The 21,656-nt window shown below is 41.8% G+C and overlaps 1 protein-coding gene across 1 annotated transcript in view; it reads right to left on the bottom strand.

Moving 5' to 3' along the window:
- The window catches only part of LOC108673154 (serine/threonine-protein kinase Genghis Khan), a gene marked incomplete at its 5' end in the record, with an annotated part of 49,952 nt that extends 29,629 nt beyond the window's left edge, over nt 1-20,323 (bottom strand). Inside the window, 13 exons of the mRNA XM_047884303.1 lie at nt 621-829; nt 11,325-11,431; nt 12,563-12,719; nt 13,869-13,990; nt 14,166-14,290; nt 14,902-15,060; nt 15,577-15,718; nt 16,131-16,300; nt 16,874-17,015; nt 17,934-18,040; nt 18,409-18,554; nt 19,303-19,565; nt 20,106-20,323. Of these exons, the coding sequence (XP_047740259.1) occupies nt 621-829; nt 11,325-11,431; nt 12,563-12,719; nt 13,869-13,990; nt 14,166-14,290; nt 14,902-15,060; nt 15,577-15,718; nt 16,131-16,300; nt 16,874-17,015; nt 17,934-18,040; nt 18,409-18,554; nt 19,303-19,565; nt 20,106-20,323 (2,067 nt within the window). The remainder of the gene's footprint in view (nt 1-620; nt 830-11,324; nt 11,432-12,562; nt 12,720-13,868; nt 13,991-14,165; nt 14,291-14,901; nt 15,061-15,576; nt 15,719-16,130; nt 16,301-16,873; nt 17,016-17,933; nt 18,041-18,408; nt 18,555-19,302; nt 19,566-20,105) is intronic.
- Nucleotides 20,324-21,656: the final 1,333 nt, after the last annotated feature.

Here is a 21,656-nt window from a genome sequence, read left to right as displayed (position 1 = left end):
TATATTTTTCCTTAAAGATTGAGGGGCATCGGTGAAGCCAACTTGAAAATTTTCACAAATATACTAATGCATTTTATACTAATTATGTAGTAACTAAAAATTAGCAATAAGTAGCATAGTAATTACATCAAGTCTTATCCCAAGACTAATATATTTTATTTTAAAAAAGTTATATGATGTTTATAAAGTTTTCTTTTTTCAATAACTCAAATAAGAAACTTATCAAACGATAATCAAGCAAAAATCAACGCCATTCAGATTCAGATCAACGCCATTTCAGATCACCAACGTTATACTAGCGAAATATCGAAGAGACAAAACAGAATAGGAACCGTTGTTTCTGTCACTATTTCTCCGATCTATTTAACGAAGATAAGACGACTTCCTGGTGGAGGAAGACGCAGCATCTCTGTACCTGACTGATGTACGAGGTGCGGGAGTGTACCTGACTGATGTACGAGGTGCGGGAGTTGAGTGTACCTGGCTGATGTACGAGGTGCGGGAGTTGAGAGTACCTGACTGATGTACGAGGTGCAGGAGTTGAGAGTACCTGACTGATGTACGAGGTGCGGGAGTTGAGTGTACCTGACTGATGAACGAGGTGCGGGAGTTGAGTGTACCTGACTGATGTACGAGGTGCGGGAGTTGAGTGAAGGCACAGAAGAAGACTGGGCTTGAGTGTCGTCGCCCTCTTCGCTGCCGACGCTGCTGCTGCCTGTCGCAGTGGCCGCTGCTGCGGCGGCCATGGAGGCGGGCGTGTTCTTCAGCGACGTCTCCTTCAGGAACTGTTCTAGGAACGACATCTGCGACGTGGGCCGCTCGCCGTGTACTGCCGAAACGAGCAACAAATTATGACACAAGGGTTCAACGAAAATTAAAAATCATAAAATTTTGAAAAAAAAATCAGAGGCATCCTTTTATTTTCGTATTTCGATCCGATTCGTATAATGCTTCAAATATAACACATTTAAATCAAGGAGGATTCACGCAAAACATCATCACGCTTTCGAGACTAAAAAAAAGTAATAAGCTATAAATTTGAGATATCGGATATAGCGAATCAAAGTTAAACTGCAGTAAAATTTGCAGTCAGATTAAAAAAATTATTAGCAAGTTTGCCAAGGTTGGACTCGGCGAACTTCTAGCAGACAAGGTAGAGACAGAGCAGTGACAAGCCTCAACGTTCACACAAAGATCCAGTCAGTTGGCCGTACTATCAAAAATAGTTCCGAGTACGCAACTCCGTCAGCCAATTACTCACTGCTTCTTAAGCTAAACACATCGATCGAGTTTTGATAGAACGGCCACACAGTGAATCTTTCATTGGTAGAAAGGGACCCAAAATGATGAGCATTGATAATGCCGAGTTGTTCTACTAGAATATTCGGTGTATTAAATACGCTGCACATTCAAACTGTGAGAAGTTCAAGTTTCACGACATGCACTAGGTTACGAGTTCAAACATGCATGCAGATAAATCGATGGAACATGGATTAATAGAAAAAAAAGATATTTTTAGAGTTGCTACATAAAAAATCGCAGAGTTATGGAACAAAAGTAAAATAGCCGAATCTAACTAAAATTTGCTAAGGAATGTTCCAAGATCGAACAAGTTACAAACGGACAAATCGTGTACAAAACGCGACGAGATTTCATTCTAACATTCACAGTTAGTGGCAAGGAGCTTCTCGGCAAAATTAAGCTAAAATAAAAATCTAGGCGCGTCCACATTGTGCAAGATTTCAACGTAACTCAAGGAACACATTTCCTGACAACAAATGCCATGGACCCATTCTACTCTCCTTACCAACACAACTATCATCACTGAACTGAAAAAGAAATAAACGGATAATAAAACAACCGAAGCGGAAATCGTAAGAAAGAACCCGGACGAGAGCTAAGCAGCAAGGAGAACCGTGAAAATGTGGTTTAAATAAAGCATACCATCGCTTCTCCAAACGGTTCACCACTCAATTAGGTCGATCGTTACATAGCATGGGTTGTTGGCTTGACACACTGTTAGAAAAAACGGCGAAAAAACGGTCCCACTGGCGTTCTAGTGGCCGGTCGCCCCGTGAAAATAAACGGTTTCGCCGTTTTAATCAGTTGTTTTACGGATTTCTAGTGTTAAACTAGAATAAAAACGGCGACACGGTGTTTCTTTTCACGTGCCGACCGGCCACTGAAACGCCGGTAATACCGTTAACGGTATTTTTTCTAACAGTGCAGAAACAGCAATTAATCGGCATAGAGCTACGCGGATTTACTTGTTCTTAGAGTTAAGCAAATAAAAATGACGTGCGGTAAGCTTTCCATCGTTAGTAAACTCAGATCCCTAGTGGAGCAATAATTGTACTCAATGTTCTCGTTGAATTGCCTGTTGGCTTCGACCACTGAATGTTGAATGCCTTTCATGTTCATTCAATTTACACTAACGAGCAGGTTCATTTGCCGTAACCTGACGCGTAAAAAAGATTTGCAATGAAAGATTGATAATATGTAAGATCTGTGATTGATGGAAGCATGTAACGTCTTACATGTGGTGCGATAATTGCTTTATAATCTTTAATCGCGCAGTCAGAAAATGTTCGCTGATGATGAAAACCACTCGAGTCCAAGCACAAGCATTAAACGGTTCCTTGGTTCAATAACTCAGCGAATTGTCTTGCATCGGTCATAGGCAAGAGCAAGTTGCTCTTTACTTGGTGCGCACTGAACGAGACTCGATACAATCAATCGAGTTGGTGCTAAAGTACCACTTATTTCCCTCAGTAACGAATTTTATCTTTTAAGCTACGAAATGTTAGTCAAACAGAATGGCAGATATGATTGACGCCACAATTTCTATTTTTTCTAGTAGGTCCAAAAGCAATTATATCGATTTCAGGTATCAGTGGTGCGGTGGGTTTTTAATAAATATAAAGTAATATTTTTAAAAGTATCCACGATACTAATGCTAACTTGGCACCTACACATTAATATCGTACGGTACTCACACACGAGCTTGTAAGTAACTGTAATAATTTTGCGTAGCTATTACTCGCCCGAGTAACTATGTAATTGATTATGTTAAAACCTACAGTAGTTAGGCACGTCATGGGTAAACTAAGGTTTATGTTCCTGTTGATTATTCCAATAACTTAAACATTACTAGGACTCATAGACCTGAAGACATTCACAAAAAATAATAAAACTAATAAATGGCTATTTAGAAAATATCGCGAAATTAATGGTGTTGTATTTATGTCAAATAAGTTTCGATTTGCTGGAGAAGCAATGAGACTATCAAAATCTACCCCAATATGACAGAGAATGAGCTTCAACATATTTAATTACATATCTATCAAACTTTATGTGTCAGGGGTTAACTCACAACTCAATCAGATGTATCAACATCACGACTCACCGGGTCGGCAACATGTCACCAGGAATAAATATAATCAGCAGAGAGCCTAAAAAATTCTACCCAACAGACAATGAGCACAGCAAAAGCAGCGATGTCTCTAAAACTGCTTCATTCCACTTGACCCAGCAGCTCTACCCCCACAACTGATTCCTACTGCCGACACCTTGTGCTCTGAAGAGTGCGCTATAAGCGCCGCCGTGTATCCATGTGGATGGGGGGTCAGGGTTGAACTGGAACAACGTTTTATAGTTCTAGGTGTCGATGAGGAAAAAGTTTTGATTTATTGTAAGTGATAAGCTCTCGATATAATATATTTAATTTTTTGCAGGGGTATTGTATGCTTAGCAACCGAGGAGGTGCTCAGAAACCGCTGTAAGGAACGAATTTCCACACCGTACATAAGGAGTGAGACGATAACTGCGCTGTTCAAGATATATATAAGCAGTCCTAAGCAGCAATAATGTGAAGCACGTGAACTGTGAAGCGTTACACACACTGAAACGGTATATCAGAATTACCGGTACGACACAAGCACCACCACACTAGGCAGTCGTGTCCCAAACAGCACGCCACTAGGGCAGTTGAAAAGCTCTGCGCATAGGGAGATCCAGGATCATTATGCACACTAAAATATTAGGCAACATCGGAGTTGAAGCCCGGCAACTCATCAAGAAACTCATCAGCGAGAACCACACAGGAAGTTAAGACAAAGAAAGGCTCAAGTACTTTACCGGGAAACTCGAGAGCTGCGGCAGGGACCGTGGCTGCAGTCGATCGAAACGCCCGTAGGTGAGAACGGTCCAGGCAAGAAGGAAGGCCCGTTGAAAGAGGAGTGATAGAACGAGAGGTGGAAGAGGAAGCAGCGAAGAAAAAGTTGTAAGAGGAAGTAGCGGAAAAAAAGAGTGGCGGACGAGAGTTGGGCTGAGATTTTAAACGTTAGTAGGATAATATAACGTCACGGAAAGCCGTTAGTTATTACCTTGTAGATTACGTTATAGCAGTGAGCACTAAGAGGTCAGTGAGGGTACAGACATGACAGAGTACGATGTAAGAATGAGCACTTTGAGAAGAATGGCATTTTATTGAAGTGCAGAATAAATTATTTGCGAGACTCACTGAGTTATTAGATAAGTAAATGTGACAACGAGACGGCATATTCCAAAAGATGAAGATGAGAGATTCCACAGATTGAGTCCACCAGAATAGCAATGAATAAATAACATGAAAGGAAGAACAATCCCGAAAGACTAGATCTAAAATGCTCGACAAATTCTCCTTAAATGCTCTCCAATACGGTAGAGATACTACGGACGTAGTAAAAATACCAATCCTAATTTCATAAGTTTTCACCAGCTGAGATAACAGAAACTTAAAGATTAAAATACATCAACGAAGAAAACCATCAGTCGAAAGAAGAATAAACATAGCTTCAACGTCAGCAAACTATGCCAACAACCTGTTTGTTGCTGAAGCAAATTCATCATTTTGCGAAGAAAGACTTGCTAGCCACCTAACCGAACGAGTCCTCGAGCCACAGCGCGCCATCTAACAATTAAATTCCTTCACAGAATAGGAGCCATCTCAAGACAATTAAGAAGGTCTTACAAGCCCATCTTTTAAACGATCGAACCTTAGAAGAAGTCTAAATTTTAGTGAGTGTTCATACTAGCTGCGATATAAGTCCTATAAGATGTGAGGAGAAGTGAGTAATCATCAGGCCTAAGCGTAAAAATAAGTTATCTGTTGGCTGTTGCATACATTTATTTCTAACAAAAATTGTGAACGTGATAGATCAAGAAAGTGTTAAAAAGTGACCTTCATGAGCAGAATGAAGAAGCCCCATAGGCAACTCGACAGACCAATAAGCAATAGAACTTTATCAGCTCCCCTGAGGGAGAAGCGCGCCACCAGGCCAGAGTGACACTGCGACACGGCAGCGCTGAGGGCGGCCGCACCAGCGCCGGAGTTGCCGCGGCGCGGTTTGCTGCGCGCGCTCGAGCGATACCCCCGCGGCACTGCGGTGCACAGGACGACCAAGCGCGGTACCGGAACCGGAGTCCGGTGCGTGTGGAAACACCAAGATACGAAGCAGACGAAGCGCGGTACCGGAATTAGCGTCCGGCAACACCAAAAGATACGAAGCAAGTGGATAGAACGAGTCGGGTCCGGCAACACCAAAAGATACGAAGCAAGTGGATAGAATGAGTCGGCAGAAGTGATTAGATAATATCATAAATAGTGGGAGGTGCTCGGAAAAAAGAAGTAAAACTTCATGGCAGTGAGAAGGTAAAGGGTACAATGGTAAAGGGTGTCGTAGTCTCAGAATGGCAGACGAAAGGTAACGGTAAGAGGCAGGCTCGAAAACCGAGCGCAGATGCATGGCGGCATTACGGTGATTAAACAAGGACCAATGTTTACGGGCGAAATGAAATTCATTATTGCCAAAAATTAGTTTTTCATGTTAAAGTCGTGCAAAATATAAGAAAAAAGCATGGCATAATGAGTAACACGCCGTGCATTATACGGAAATTAGACGAGTATTTAAATACGTTAAAAAATAATCAAAACCGAGAATGCGTATTCGGTCACGGGGAAATGAAGGAAAGTATCTTGCAACCAATAAAATGAGACAACAATAAATAAGGATCCCAGAGTTTTAATAAAGTAGGACAGGTAATAAAGTATAAAAACAGCGTTCCCGGTAACGCTGGTCTCACGCACGGGCGGATGAATGAAACGCCAATTTGAATACCGATTTCAGAGAAAATAATGTGTTTAATAGGAGCCGTGCTCGACATAAGCCAAGCAGCAACGATCAATAAGCAAGTAAATGATCGGCGATAAAGCACAAGATCAATAGAAGTACAAGATCAATACAAGTACAAGATCAATAGAAGTACAAGATCAATAGAAGTACAAGATCAATAGAAGCACAAGATCAATAGAAGTACAAGATCAATAGAAGCACAAGATCAATAGAAGCACAAGAATAGTGGGCATGAGCAGCATGCGGAAGGAGTGGACTAAGCAGGGCATTAGCGGCAGCATGACGGCCGTTATTGCAGCAGACAGCGGCGGTGGCGCGGCGCTGCGACGCAACGCACCAGCGACGCACACAGGAGTACCAGAGCAACAGTAGAGAGCGAGTCCAGTGTTGACATTTCAAATATTGATGAGCCCAATTACAACAATAATTTCAATTCATAAATAAGACATGATCAGCCGAGTAGTATTAACGAATGATAAGTAAAATGTGAGAGATGTGAGATTGAAGGAAAGCAAATGACAGTAAATCAACGATAATTTGGAGAAAAATTAATCACAATACATGTAAGACAAAAGTGCCAGTAGTAAAAGAATTAACCGAAAGCAGCGATAAGACGATCGTTAAGCAACGATCAACTCTCGGTCATCCGTCGTATAATAGGCATAAATAGCAACGAAATGAGATTGGCACAAAACAAGAGACGGATTAGTACCGAGCAACGACAAAGTATAATAATGCTCAATATAAGTCCGTTTAAAACAATTTAAAAATGGATCTTGCAAGGCACACGTGTGTCACAGCATATTGTAGCAAAGTGTGTTACAGCACAAGAAATAAGCGATGCGTTTGATGGATCGGGGCGGTCGTTCGTTGCCCCAATCAAACAACAGGGTCGGAGAGGCGAGAGGCGAGACACGAAACAAAAACGAGCAGAATAACACGAGGATTCACTCAAGTAAAAAAGGGGTATAGAAAAACAATTAAAAGAGAGGAATAAGAAAAAAGGTTGGAAGTGCGATGGCGTGCGAAGTGAAGTGTAGAAAAGAAAAGAGAACAGTTTGGGTCAACTTAAGACTGAAGTCTGGCAATAAGATGCCTGCCTACGAAGTCTATATAACTCGTCTTGATTACCAGCCTAACGTCAAGCATACTCTGACTGCAGATAAGGCTGTTTTCCGTATTGACAGTCAAAATGCAACCTATAGCAAACACTGTTGTAAAAATTGACATTATACGAACTACAAAAACAACTAAACCGGTTGTTTAGTCCGAACCAAACCTTCTCAATACTCGAGTGGCAAAACTATTATCATTCGATTTCACATAATTACATATCGATAGGCAATTGAGAACATCATTTTCAATGCACAGTTAAAATGAGGTACATAATTATACCATGAAAAACCAAGAAAAGGGATTTCAGTTAGAAGGGTGTTTCGTGCTGCAAAGCAATCTTCAGGGTGCGTCAGAGAAACCTCATATTTCAAGCGCTTGATTCAAAACGAAACTATTGCAGATGTTGGCACAATTCAAACTGTGTATTAATCTATATAATTCAAACAACCTCCTCACTCTTCTCACGCAGTGCAAACTAAGGGTACGTACACAGTGAAAGCAGGTTTGCCCGCGCGGGCAACCTGCTCCAACCTGCCACAAGAATGAACATAGGATAATAATGTAAGTGTTCACAGTGAAAACCTGTACGAATAGGCTTCTGTATGCTATGGTTTCAACCTGCCACAAGAATGAACATAGGATAATAATGTAAGTGTTCACAGTGAAAACCTGTACGAATAGGCTTCTGTATTCTATGGTTTCAGGCGCCAGCCTGAGCAGGTATAACCAGCACGCTGGCAACCTGCTTTCACTGTGTGCGTACCCTAACACCATAAAATGAAATTGCATGGAGCGATATATGAAGAACGCGCAGGCAAATTGATTGGACCAAGTTTGGCCATTTCTGATTATTTTTTACCATCAACAGTATTACGTTAAGCGTTGAACACGCAAAGTTAAGCGCACAATCATGACTGTCAGTAGAGGGAACGCAAGACACGCCCTCTGGGACGCATTCTCTTCCAGATGCCTCCCTTCACTTCTTAATGTTTGGCGAACTCACGAACAATAAGTTTATCTGACGCTCCCATTACTTTTAAAATAAGCCATAAATTCGCTCGCATGATGTGCTACTTGCATTGAAGATAATCAAATTAAGGAAAACATCTCCACGGAAATCACTATAAAAATTTGGTAGGACGAGGAGAAATTAAATGCATCTGAATTTTCTAGCTTTGAAACCGCCAAAGCATTAAAGGGAAACACAAAAACCAATCAGAAACGACAATGGGACAATAAACACACTCTGGCTGTTGATGAGATGGTGTATGCGGATGGTCAGATAAATTTCAAAGAGTTCAGTACTGTCGCAGACGAAAACAGTCGCAACAAATGGCAGCTGATTATTATTATTATTTATATTATTCATATTATTATAATCAATAAATTTTATTATTATTATTATTATTCATATTCTACGGAGCAGTTATCGTGGCGTCTGGTTCTAACATATCTGGCATTTTACACAAACTTAATATCCAGCAAAGAAGAAATAGACCCGAGGAAAGATGAGCACGGATAAAACTGACTAAGCACTTGATTTATAGGCTCTACGAAATAGTTTCGTATTCAAGTGCCGCCGAAACACCTGCAAAGGAGCCAGTATTACGGGAGCCGATACTCCATCGAAAATTCGGCCCTTGTCAGAATTACACCGAAAAGGACCAGATATGCACCATGTGCGTGTGCCGAGTTTCGAATTTCTGACTTACTTTTTCGAGACATGGATACGAGAGGTAGGTTAAAGGATTTTGCAAAAAAAAAGTGAAAAGTGGATAAAAAATGTTAGCCTTTAACGCATTCTAACTGACCACGTTCTTGTTTTTCCTCTTAACTACACACAGCCAGACTATTAACAAAAACAAAACATGTAAATCATCTAGGGTCACCGATAACCGTGGAATTATCCCACTTTTTTTGCATCAAATCTCTTTTTGCAAATATCCCCTGAATTAAACGTGTGCGAAACCGTTAAATCGTGCGAAAGCTGAAACATAGAGAATGGCGCCTGAAGCTACATTTTCGTGTAATTTCAAGTGAATTAATTACGTGAATTAATAAATTCAAGTGAATTACGTACAAGTACAAACTTGAACGACAACTGTCTGATGTCAAAAACTGTCACAACAACTGTCAAAAAATTAAATTTTCGTGGTCCCACGAATGTAATAAAGCATGAACCTTACGATGAACCAACCTACACGATGAAGGCACCCGATCGTCTGACCTAAGCTTCCCATTGGTCCCTCTTCCACGGACACCACTTCACCGGACGACAGTTTGATGCAGCTTAATTAGTTATTGAGTAGGTAATGCAAACGACAGGGAAACGAAATAATAATGCAAACGACCGAAAGGGTAATGCAAACGACCGAAATTTGGAATTAGCATTCACAGCATTTCGCTCATAAATAAAAGCGACAATTTAAATTTTTTTATTTGATGTCATGAAATGACAAATTACTAACATCGGGACAGATACAATATAAGAGAGTGAGAGAGAGCGCGAGCCAACAGCGATAAATAGTTAGCAATCCTATACCGAGAACACAAATAAGAAACCACAAATAATGCATCTGAAAGCCGACAGATTATCGTACATAATATAACGCAGCTATAGCTAGGCTACCGCAGCAAATTGAATCCTGATACAGCGAAACCAACCATTTCCGATCGTGGGTTCGAGGAATACCACCTATTCGGCGCGAGAGAATTTTACACGACGTTCGAGACCTCTACGTCTTAGTTCCAGGCTTGTACGTGATACTTTAGAATGCATAAGTAAGCTTTATATTCTTCAACAGCCGCAACTATCGTTAACAGAAATGCAGCATGTAAATATTTGCCGACAAATGGCACCCATAGGCAAGTCAACGATCAAATGAAATAGAGATAAATAGATGACATCACAGCAGGCTACGAAATAGCTTTATTTTTTTCAGGTACATTCGAATGAGGGATGCGGCTTAACCCTCTACCGCCATATGTCACTCTCTGGGAACATAACTTTCAACTTAAATTATCCGTAAACTATTGAGTGTAGCAATCTGAGTTCGTTTGTACGCAACAGAGAACATTTTAAAGTTGTACGTGGCGGCAACCATCAGTGCAAGTCATTTTGCGCTCACTAGAACGTATCCATTTTGGGAAGTAGGCTTGTGACAATATTGCTCCGGTTACTCATGTCAGGCGGTAGAGGGTTAAGGCAGAGCAAAGAACTTTGGGCTTGTAAACGCCACCCTGTGTCACGGTAAGTCGCCTTCATAAAAGCGAGCTGACTACGGTACGACAGAAACATCCGCAGCACAAGGAGATACAGGCATGCAAGATTAAATGAAAGTCACTTGAAAGAAAAATACGATGAAGAGGTTACTTTGTTTGAGGGAAAATGACCCAGATGGTCGTTAGATATAAATACTGAACAAAATCGCTGTCGTTTGATTAGGAAAAAGGGTTAACAAGTTTGGTACGAACAAAATTTCTGGTGACTACACAAGTTACTACACACAATACGAAACACTACAAGGGGTTGTCACTACGCTCGCAGCTGCAGCGTGTACTCAGGCATTGTATTCTACGCGCATTCAAAAATGCTGGCTTGAATATAGAACAAAGTTTTATTTATATATGTAATCAGTTTTAGTTTGGATACGATTATCTTATTAATATAAATAAATACTTTTGATCGATGGAATTGGCCAGGAAGCAACTCATGTTGGTGCTCGTGGACAATAAATGGTACCGTCAACTGGGGCGACTTCGGCCACCACTACAACAGAAACAAATGGCAGCAAAACAAAATAATAAACGTTGGTCGATGTGACTGGGGTGACTTTGGCCACCGGGAGGGGGGGGGGTGACTTTGACCAACGTTTATTATTTTGTTTTGCTGCCATTTGTTTCTGTTGTAGTGGTGGCCGAAGTCGCCCCAGTTGACGGTAAAGATGAGTTTGATCCGAAGATGGGTGGGGTAAGTACAAAAGTTAAGAAATAAATAACTTCTGAGATGAGGGTAAGATATCAAGCAGTACTCACATCCCTCGTGCGCCTCGAGCCGCTGCTGCAGCTCCCTCATTTGGTTCTCTTTACGCGCGTTCTCCCTGGCGATGTGATCCATGCGCGCTTTGGCTTCCCGCAGCTCTCTGCAAGAAGAAGACATTAGCAAGGGGCGCGACACTAGTGGTGATCTTATTTACGCACATAAATACGTTAGTACTCGTATTTACCTACTTTTAGGTTGTGAAAGAGAGACGGAACATCAATTTTTTTTAAATATATCGTTGGATTTTTGACAGGAATTTGGAATTAGTTACAAGCGTTGCGCGAGCACATGGACCTATTCAAGTCGAGATGCAGTTATTTTACACTAGAAAATATATAGATTTTGACTTAATTAGTGCAAAATGCTGAACAGATATCTAGGCTTGAAAATTCGTTCAACTAGCAATACAGCTTCATTTTAAATTACTCAGAACTAATATCTAGGCCAGGTAATCTAAATTTATTGTAGTCTTTTTCATTTGCGATCACAGTTAGAAACAATGGTTTAAATCTTGTACAAAATATGTGGTATAAAATTAAGCATACATTTTCACATTAAACATAATCAGAGTTAGCAAATTTCATTACAGCAACATTTTAATTATTTAGAGCGATATTATATTTCTAAGATTTTACAGCGTCAAAAATTGATATATCATTAATTAAACTGAATAAAGACCAACGGTTGACACTCCTACTACAGAAATTTAGACTCAATGGAATGCTACGATAGCAGCTGGTGGTCACTAAGACCACTAAGTAATCATTTCAGAAAAAGAACCTACACACTTGCATATCGTACAATTGTATAGGTTGGAGCTTTGCGCACTACTGTAACCAAATTAAGCAATCGGCTTGGAACGTCAGATGAGTTAGAAGACTCAACAGGCACAAGGCTCATTTCTGGATTGCGAAAACTGCACAATATTTTTTAGCCTTTCTCGAATTCATTCATCAGAAAGCCTCATTATCATTCGACCGCAGGGAAAAACTTGTACAGAAAAAAGTTGGTTCACACGATCGAAATTAGAGAGAACAACTCGCTTCTGATGAGCTATGAGCTCAGCACAAGAAACAACTCACTGAAAAATATAACTCAGTACTCACTGCAGTGAGTGACAGAGAGCGCATTTTCTCGTCGACGAAAACATGAAGTCACGGACAGACGGACGGACATGGCGAGCACAATAGTGCATTTTTTCCATAAATGATAAAATGCGCTAAGAACTCACTTCTGATGAGCGATGAGCTCGGCCCTGACTTTAGTGAGCTCGTCGCTGATGTGTTGCTTGGCTTGGATCTCCGAGTTGAGGCTCGACTGCAGGTTCAGCAGCTCCATCTTGTCTAGCTTCTGCGAGCGCCGGTTACGCCAGTTCTTATCAACTGGACCTGTAAGAAATATAAAAGAAATAATTACAAATTTTTATCAAGACTGCACACATTCGAGGTTAAATGAACACTCACACCACATACAACTCTTATCAACTGAACCTGTAAGAAATAATTACAAATTTTTGTCAAGACTGCCTACAAAGGTTCAATATCAACTGGACCTAAAAGAAATAATTACAAATTTTTATCAAGACTGCCTACAAAGGTTAAATATCAACCCACATACGACTAGGCACATAAATATATCATTATTTTCAAATGAAAAATTTTAGAACAGATTTGCTAATGCCTGAACCTTGCAGAGAACTACAATTTTTAAGATATCTTAAGTGAGTATAAAAAATGGCGACATAAGAACGATGACACAATATAATCAATTCAATCTCGTGTCCATCTAAATTAGAGGAAAAGAAAAGGCACAATTTCATCGACAACAATAAAGTTTAATTTTCTGAGCTAAATTCCCAAACAAAAGCTGGAACAAAGAACACACAAATACCATCCAGACTAACCTCGCAGTACAGATGGTCAGCACATAGCAACTCCACCCTCACACTAGCTTGGCACCTCACAATAGCTTGGCACCTCATAATAACAAGACGCTTGGCAATGGCACAAGCTTGGCACCCCACAATAATAAGATGCTTCACAATTGCGATGCACCTCACGCTCAAGACAACACGACACATCGCGTGTGGCACGTAACAAGATACACGACACGTCACATACACCACATGACACACCACACGTCACACACTCCACACGTCCCACGTCACACAGGTCACGTCGCTAACACAAGACACACGTCCCACACGTCAGGTCACACACACCACAAGACGCATACCACACGTCACAAAAGCTACGTCCCACGTCCCACACGACCCACTCTACACGTCCCACGTCCCACACGTCACGTCACACACACCACAAGACACACGTCACACTCTACACGTCACACACGTCACAAAACACACGTCACACTCTACACGTTACACACACTCCGCACGTCCCACGTCCCACACGTCGCTAACACAAGACACACGTCCCACACGTCACGTCACACACACCACAAGACACACGTCACACTCTACACGTCACACACGTCACAAAAGACACATCCCACGTCCCACAGGTCACGTCAGGTACCGAGGGTGGTAGCGGCGGTGGGGGCGGTGGTGACGCCGCTGACTTTGAGGCCCTCGAGCTCCTCCGTCATGCGCGTCGCCAGCGCCTGCAGGTAGCCGCGTGCGTCCTTCTCGTCGCTCACCCTGCACATCACACATAATTGTACATCATTAGTACTCTTCTAAGAAGAGAAAAAATCTTTTAACACAAGCGCGGATAAAAATAAGACACGAGTCTTATTTTTAATAAGACTCGATTCGACTTAATAAGACTCGAAAATAAGACAACGATATTGAAGACGACTTGACGGCTACTGACCACTGGATGATCTCAGTGATCTGAGCCTCCCACGCAGAGATGGACTCCTTCTTCGCTCTGAGATCCTCGTACTCTTCCTCCAGGCTACGCCGCTCTGACTGCATTCGCGTCACGCTCTCGCTTAGCTGAGGAACATTTGTTGTGTTATGTACAGTCACAAGTTGGGGTACATTCAGTTCGCTAAACAGTCGCAAGTTGAAGTACAGCTGAGGTACATTTGTTACATTGCGTGCAGTCACAAGTTGGGGTACAATCATTACGTTACATAGTTGCCAGTTGAAGTTTAGTACAACTGAGGTATATTCATTAACGTTATGTACAGTCGCAAATTGGAACACAAATGTTGATCGTTAGTCCGTTTCAGACATTTGATTATATCACATGCAGTTGCGACTTAGAGTGTAGATTTTTGTCTTCTATGTCAACAGTGACATAAAAATTTCAAATGGCCTTCCGTAGTCACAACTTTGAAGACTCAATATCTTATATTTAGAATGAAACTTTTACTGCGGAGAGTTTAGCAAATTGATGGATAACCCACTTAAATCAACACAAAATCAAGTGTAAGTTACAATTACAAATACTCTTCCTGAATAAGACCAACGTCAGCGCTAATAGAAATATAAAGTCAATAAACGTATTATCTGGGAACTCTCCAAAAGAATAACTATGTGATAAATTACTCCAGAGAGTAAAATTCCAGTTCTTATAGAAAGCATTCTATGAGAGGCCGGACCTTCTCAACATCGGCGGCAAGTTTCTTGTTCTCCTCCGTAAGTAAAGTTTTCTCGCGCTCATGTCCCCTCTTGAGCTCTGTGACGGACTCCTCCTGCTCCTCAGACCGCTTCTCCAGCTCACTTCTGAGCTGCTCACAGCGCTTCGTCAGCAGCGTCACCTGAAACATAACACGCGATGTTATTATCAGGTTTTGAACTTGTTCCGATGTTGGTGGTATATGCTCCGAGATAGAAGTGACTTACAGACACATTTATGACAAATTATTAATAAGTAACAGACTGGCAAACCTGACAGCGTTGCAATGAAATAGATTAACAGAAATCCGATAAAAAGCGACTACTGCCGAAAAAAGTTCTCACAATAGAACGTCTTGGCTAGCGAATTAAAGCTTGTATTCCTTTTACCAACACAAAATGTACCGATTTTGACGCATCAGTCGAGAGCAATTTAATCATGAGATTTAGAACTGCACTATGCTAAAAATTTAGACAAAACACGCGCAGGTATTGACATAACAAAGTACCTAAATTAGTAAACAAATTGAACTAATTACCTCGTTACTGAGCCTGTTGCGCTCGCTCTCGGCGTCAGTGAGCTGAGCTCTGAGCTGCGTCAGTTCAGCGCTCGAATTAAACTGATTAAACTAATTACCTAAACGAATTGAACTAATTACCTCGTTACTGAGCCTGTTGCGCTCGCTCTCGGCGTCAGTGAGTTGAGCTCTGAGCTGCGTGAGCTCAGCGCTGTGTCGCGCCGTCTGCTGTTCCTGCTGCTCGCTGTACTCCAGGGAACATCGCTCCAGCTCAGCCTTTATCCTGCGAGCAAACATACCTTCATTAAAAAAACAAATGGAGAAACAGTACCAGAGTTAATACGTCAATATATTTGATGTTAAAATAAGATCTGAGATTGAATCGCGTACGGCTGGTCTTGGTGCAAGTTTTCCTTATTAGTTACATAAATAATAATGAGATTATCAAGAGACTTTTGAACAATCAAACTTAGCACAAAAACACTGACGAACGCCACGGCACTTTATAACAGACGGTCACGCTACAAATTACCGATCTTGGCGGGTTTAGAATCGTTATCACTAAGTAACAGAACTTTTATAATGTTTTTTTTTTCGCCCGAGATTTAGAAAATAAGAACATGGAGTTGTGTGGGCGCACATTGATTGTTTTCGCTCCAGACATAGAGAACAACAATATGGAGTTGTGTGTGCACCTATTAAGCTCCTGTTGGTCAGAATAAGGAGCAGCGCCGTCAGAGGATCGCTTGCCAGGGAACTGCTGGAGCTTCTCGAGCTCGGCCTCAAGTGAGCGCGTGTACTCCTCGCTGCGCTCCCGCAGCTTGCGCTCCTTGCTGCTCTCTGCCTCAGCCTCGTCCAGCCGCACCTGCACCAGCCAACCATACTCATTAAGATTATATAAATTTATCCCCTAAAGATGTCAATATTAAAATATTAGAAATTACTCAAGATAATTATATAAACTCAAGATTATATAAACTGCACAAGAACAGCTACTATCAGCTACGCACAACTACTGTCAACTACGTCGTAAAACAAAACGTATTCAATTTATCATTTCAACATTTTTAGAATGAATTGTTCCAAAAGTAGCGCCAATCGGTTCAACAATTACTACGTTTGATGATAGAACGAATATGGTAAAAAAGCAACACACAACAGTCACATGCCCCAAGAAGTGCCCCGTTGCAACACACAACAGTCACATGCCCCAAGATGTGCCCCGTTGCAACACACAATAGTCACATGCCCCAAGAAGTGCCCCGTTGCAACACACAACAGTCACATGCCCCAAGATGTGCCCCGTTGCAACACACAATAGTCACATGCCCCAAGATGTGCCCCGTTGCAACACACAATAGTCACATGCCCCAAGATGTGCCCCGTTGCAACACACAACAGTCACATGCCCCATGATGTGCCCTGTTCCAAGACTCGCCTCGAGATCGCGTCTGAGTTTCTCAGCCTTCCTCAGGTCCTGCCTCAGAGAGTCTGTCTTGTTCATGGCCGCCTCGAGCTCCTCTTCCTTGTCTCTGACTTGGCGTGACAGCTTCGACTTCTGGTTGCGCAGCTCGCTCAGCCTGCACCAACACAGCCATGAGCCAAAAACATAAGGTATTTTTCCTGACATGTTTATGCACCAACACAGCCGTGAGCTATTGTTCCTGACATGTCCATGCACCAACACAGCCATGAGCCAAAAACATCAGGTATTTTTCCTGACAGGCCCATGCACAAAAATACTCAGCCATGAGCTAGTATTCATGGCAAGTCCATGCACGAAAGCACTCAACTACAAGCAACAGCACCAGAAAATTTTAGTCTTGCCTTGAAAATCTCACTAGAAACCCAGTTGCAAGTGCAACATTGAAACTCTACTCGCTCTCAGCTTGCTAGAAGTGACAACAAAGTTATAAGCAAAATCACATCGGCCGCTCGCTAATTGGCAACAACCTAACAAGAATTGTGGCATTCAGCCGAAACCAGGGAGCGTGATAACACGCCTGTCAATCAAAAGCCTAAAGTTTATGAGCCTCAACTCAAGAATGGACTTCAATCCTTCAGACATTGAGTCATTTCTGATGAAACCTTTACTGGCTCGAAGTGACAAAAGCCTAAAGCTTATGAGCCTCAACTAAAGAATGGACTTTAATCCTTCAGACATCGAGTCATTTCTAATGGAAAGTTTTACTAGCTCGAAGTGAAAAAAGCCTAAAGCTTATGAGCCGCAACTAAAGAATGGATTTTAATCCTTCAGACATTGAGTCATTTCTGATGAAACCTTTACTAGCACGAAGTGACAAAAGCCTAAGCTTATGAGCCTCAACTCAAGAATGGACTTTAATCCTTCAGATATCGAGTCATTTCTTAAGAAAAGTTTTACTAGCTCGAAGTGACAAAAGCCTAAAGCTTATGAGCCGCAAATAAAGAATGGACTTTAATCCTTCAGACATCGTATAATTTCTGATGGGAAGTTTTACTAGCTGGAAGTGACGCACTTGTCAGAGACTTGAGTGTACTCAGACATGGCCAGCTTGCGTTGGCTCAACGCGTCCTGGAGCTCCTTGTTCTGCAGCTGCAGCTTCTCTTCGTAGTCGCTCACGTCCTACACAACAAGTCGAACGTTTATGAAACATATCGGTGAGAGAAAATTAGAGTAGTGTTACTGATTTAAATTAAAATATTAAGAGCTAGGATGGTGAACAAGTGAAACAAATCAATTAGTCAGGATATGTACTTTTCCAGGCAGCGAGCTTGGATTGCAATGCAAAGCACGTTGACTGCCTTGTATGACATCCAAATTTAGTGTTACGACGAATATTAGTGCTGTAGATGACAGATGCAGAATTAGTGTAGATGTAGAATGTAATATTTGTACGTGACCCACAAAAAATGGCAAACAGCAAGGTACATTAAGGCGGGTTTTCCAACCAAATCCCAGGGTTTGTTCAACCCAGCAGCGATGAGCAGCACCTTTTGTAGGTGTTCCTTCTGCGCCGTGGCAGCGGCGAGCAGCTTCTCCAGCTCCCTGAGCCGCACCTCCAGCTCAGCTCGCCCTCCAGCGTCTCCTGCACCTTCAGCCACAACTCGCTGCAGCGACTTCACTTCGCCACTCAAGTCTGCACAGACGCAAATAATATAACTCAGTACTCACTGCAGTGAGTGACAGAGAGCGCATTTTCTCGTCGACGAAAACTTGAGGTCACGGACGGACGGACAGATGGGCGGACAGACAGACGGACATGGCGAGCACAATAGTGCATTTTTTCCATAAATGAGAAAATGCGCTAAAAACACACAATATTTCAATCTGAATAAAAATGAAGACGACATGCATGATAATCCCTAATTCAACTGCCAGATCATTTACATGAAACCACCCTATCTTCATGTAAATTACTACACTTTAACTGTTACCACACAGTTTAACCATAGAATAAGGGGTTTTCGGGGTCTTAAAGCCAAACCCATGGTTTTAAACCATAGAATAAGGGGTTTTGGGGGGTTTTAAAGCCAAACCCATGGTTTTAAAACCCCTGCTAAACAGTTTCCAGTTTGGTCCGTGGCGATGAGAAATAGCGAGCTCTGGCACGCCTCCAGCCACGCTGCGCTGCTATTGGCTGGCGCGGGAGGCGCGCCTCGCTTGCCGCCTTCTCATTGGTTAACGGCCTAGCACCGAGCTTCTGTATTAACCCTAACGCATTAGGAGACGGCTTCCCGTTATAGATTTTTCCATGTCAGACTGCTTTAGTATAACTGAAAGAAAAAATTATTCTAAAGAAATGCTTTAGAATAATTGAAAAAAAATATATCGCATAGATGTAGGTATATCTTAAGACGACTGGAAATATCATGGGTCACACGTACCTTTGTTCTGTTTGCTGAGGGCCAAAAGCTGTTCCTTGAGCCTGGCGTTCTCCACGAGGTCAGCGCCCATCATCTGGCCCACGTTGGGACCCGACACCGGCAAGCTGCTGGCGATGTTGGTGAGTTTGTGCATGAGTTCTTTGTTCTCGGCCTCGAGCTGCTGCAGGCGCAGCGTAGCTGAAGCCAGCGCCCCGGCGTCGGTGCTGTCAGAGCCTCGTGTGGCGGTAGTTCCTCCAAGGAGGCTGCCTTTGTCGCATATTTGACTGGAGGAACAAGCAATATGTCAACTTTGATGTGACAGATGCCATTAATCAAATAAATCTTTTCTGCACAAACGTCTCATTGGGAAAAAACTATGCGAGCCTCGCCTGAAGCCTCTTGACGTGAAGCTAGTGAGAATAAACATCACATATCACATGAAAGAGTTGGTTAGCCAAATTATCACACACCGATGAAAGTAACTCAATTTCTGACCATTAAAATCACTGCAGTTTTTAACGTAAATAAATCAGCAACGCGTACAAATTACCTTCATGCAAATCATTTAATTCAGTACAATACAGCTAAAGGTAGGAAGATAACAGTACGTATATTGAAACAATTTTTTCAGAGATCATCGAGATTTTAGAATAATCTATAAAATCAAATCGAGTAATATAAAGTAAAACTTTGAAACCCTCGAAAATTTTGTACGTATCAAGAAACACCAAGAACAATATGAGAACAATATGAGAGCAACATGAGAATAATAACAATATGAATATGAGCAACGGAGGATATGAGCAACGAAGCATGGCACAAACCTTCCCTGCGTGAAGGAGAAGCCTATGAAGGGCAGATGAAGGCCAGAGAAGGCAGGGTTGCCGGGTGAAGGACTGCAGGTTTCCTGCGCATTTCTGGACGCCTCGCTGTCGTCGACGTCGAAATTGCTGGTGTCGGTGGGGCTGGACACCTCAGGGATGTACGGCGCTGTCGAGTGCAGGATAGTAGCCCAGTCTATGCTGCTGAACCAAGCATGTCCCTGAGCAAACAAATTGTTGCTTAGACCATCATAATGTAAACTTACAAGTGATTGTATTGTACAGGGTTATGAGATACATATTCTGACTAAGAACAAATTACGATCGTGGCCCAGTCTATGCTGCTGAACCACGCATGTCCCTGAGCAAACAAATTGTTTGTTAAACCATCATAATGTAAACTTACAAGTGATTAAACTGTACGAAGTTCCGAGATACATATTCTCACTAAGAACAAATTACGATCGTGGCCCAGTCTATGCTGCTGAACCAGGCATGTCCCTGAGCAAATAAATTGTTGGTTAGACCATCATAATTTAAACTTACAAGTGATTAAATTGTACGAAGTTCCGACATACATATACTATAATTAACAAAGCCATGGGGGGCCTATTTCTTAAGTGTCGACACTTCTATTCTACTCTGACTAAGAACAAATTACGATCGTCACCCAGTCTATGCTGCTGAACCACGCATGTCCCCGAGCAAACAAATAGTTGGTTAGACCATCCTAGAGTAAACGTTTCAGAAGTGATTAAATTGTAGGGAGTTTCCTGATACTTTTACCCTGACTTAGAACAAATACAAAAGAAACAAAATTAACGATAATTTTAATAAGTCAAACGTGTTGGTCGCCGTCAAGATCTGTTATGAGATGTCAGGATAGCGAAGTTAACGATAATAACAAAAAATGTAACTCAGTACAGCAATGAGTGACAGAGAGCGCATTTTCTCGTCGACGAAAACGTGAAGTCACGGACGGACGGACGGACAGACGGACATGGCGAGCACAATAGTGCATTTTTTCCATAAATGAGAAAATGCGCTAAAAATGAAACTTAGAAGGAAGTTCAGTAACACCATGAATCATGACGGGACGGGGGGCAACAACAAAATCAGTATATACTGCATTAGCCCTCTCTTGTTCAGAAACCGGTCATATTTGAAGAAAACAACAATGACTATTACAATTTAACTAACTATGCAAACAAAATTTTAACTCCAATATATAGGGTTGTCTGAAAAAAGGAAATTCAATAATCTCTGCAATGAAAAACTTTAAAAACTATAGATCCGTTGAATTCGTACCAACTAACCACTGACTGATCGGATGAGATTAAATGGCTACTTAGAAACAAATATTAATTGTTAGCAGCAACTGCCAGGAAGCTGACAGCATCAACAGCTTCCTGATAGCGCTGGCAACGGTTCCGACATACTAGCCGTGGCGTTACTCTGACTGGACCAAAAAATTTTCTACACAAGTGGTATGGAACGTGAGAGCAAGTGAGAGTGACACAAGTGGTATAGAATGTGAGAGCAAGTGAGAGCGAC

Source organism: Hyalella azteca, unplaced genomic scaffold (genome assembly GCF_000764305.2).
Source record: "Hyalella azteca isolate HAZT.00-mixed unplaced genomic scaffold, Hazt_2.0.2 contig15125, whole genome shotgun sequence".
In the NCBI taxonomy this organism is placed as follows: Eukaryota; Metazoa; Arthropoda; class Malacostraca; order Amphipoda; family Hyalellidae; genus Hyalella; species Hyalella azteca.
The sequence above is the reverse complement of the archived record's forward strand: the minus strand, read 5'-3'. Positions and strand labels throughout refer to the sequence as shown.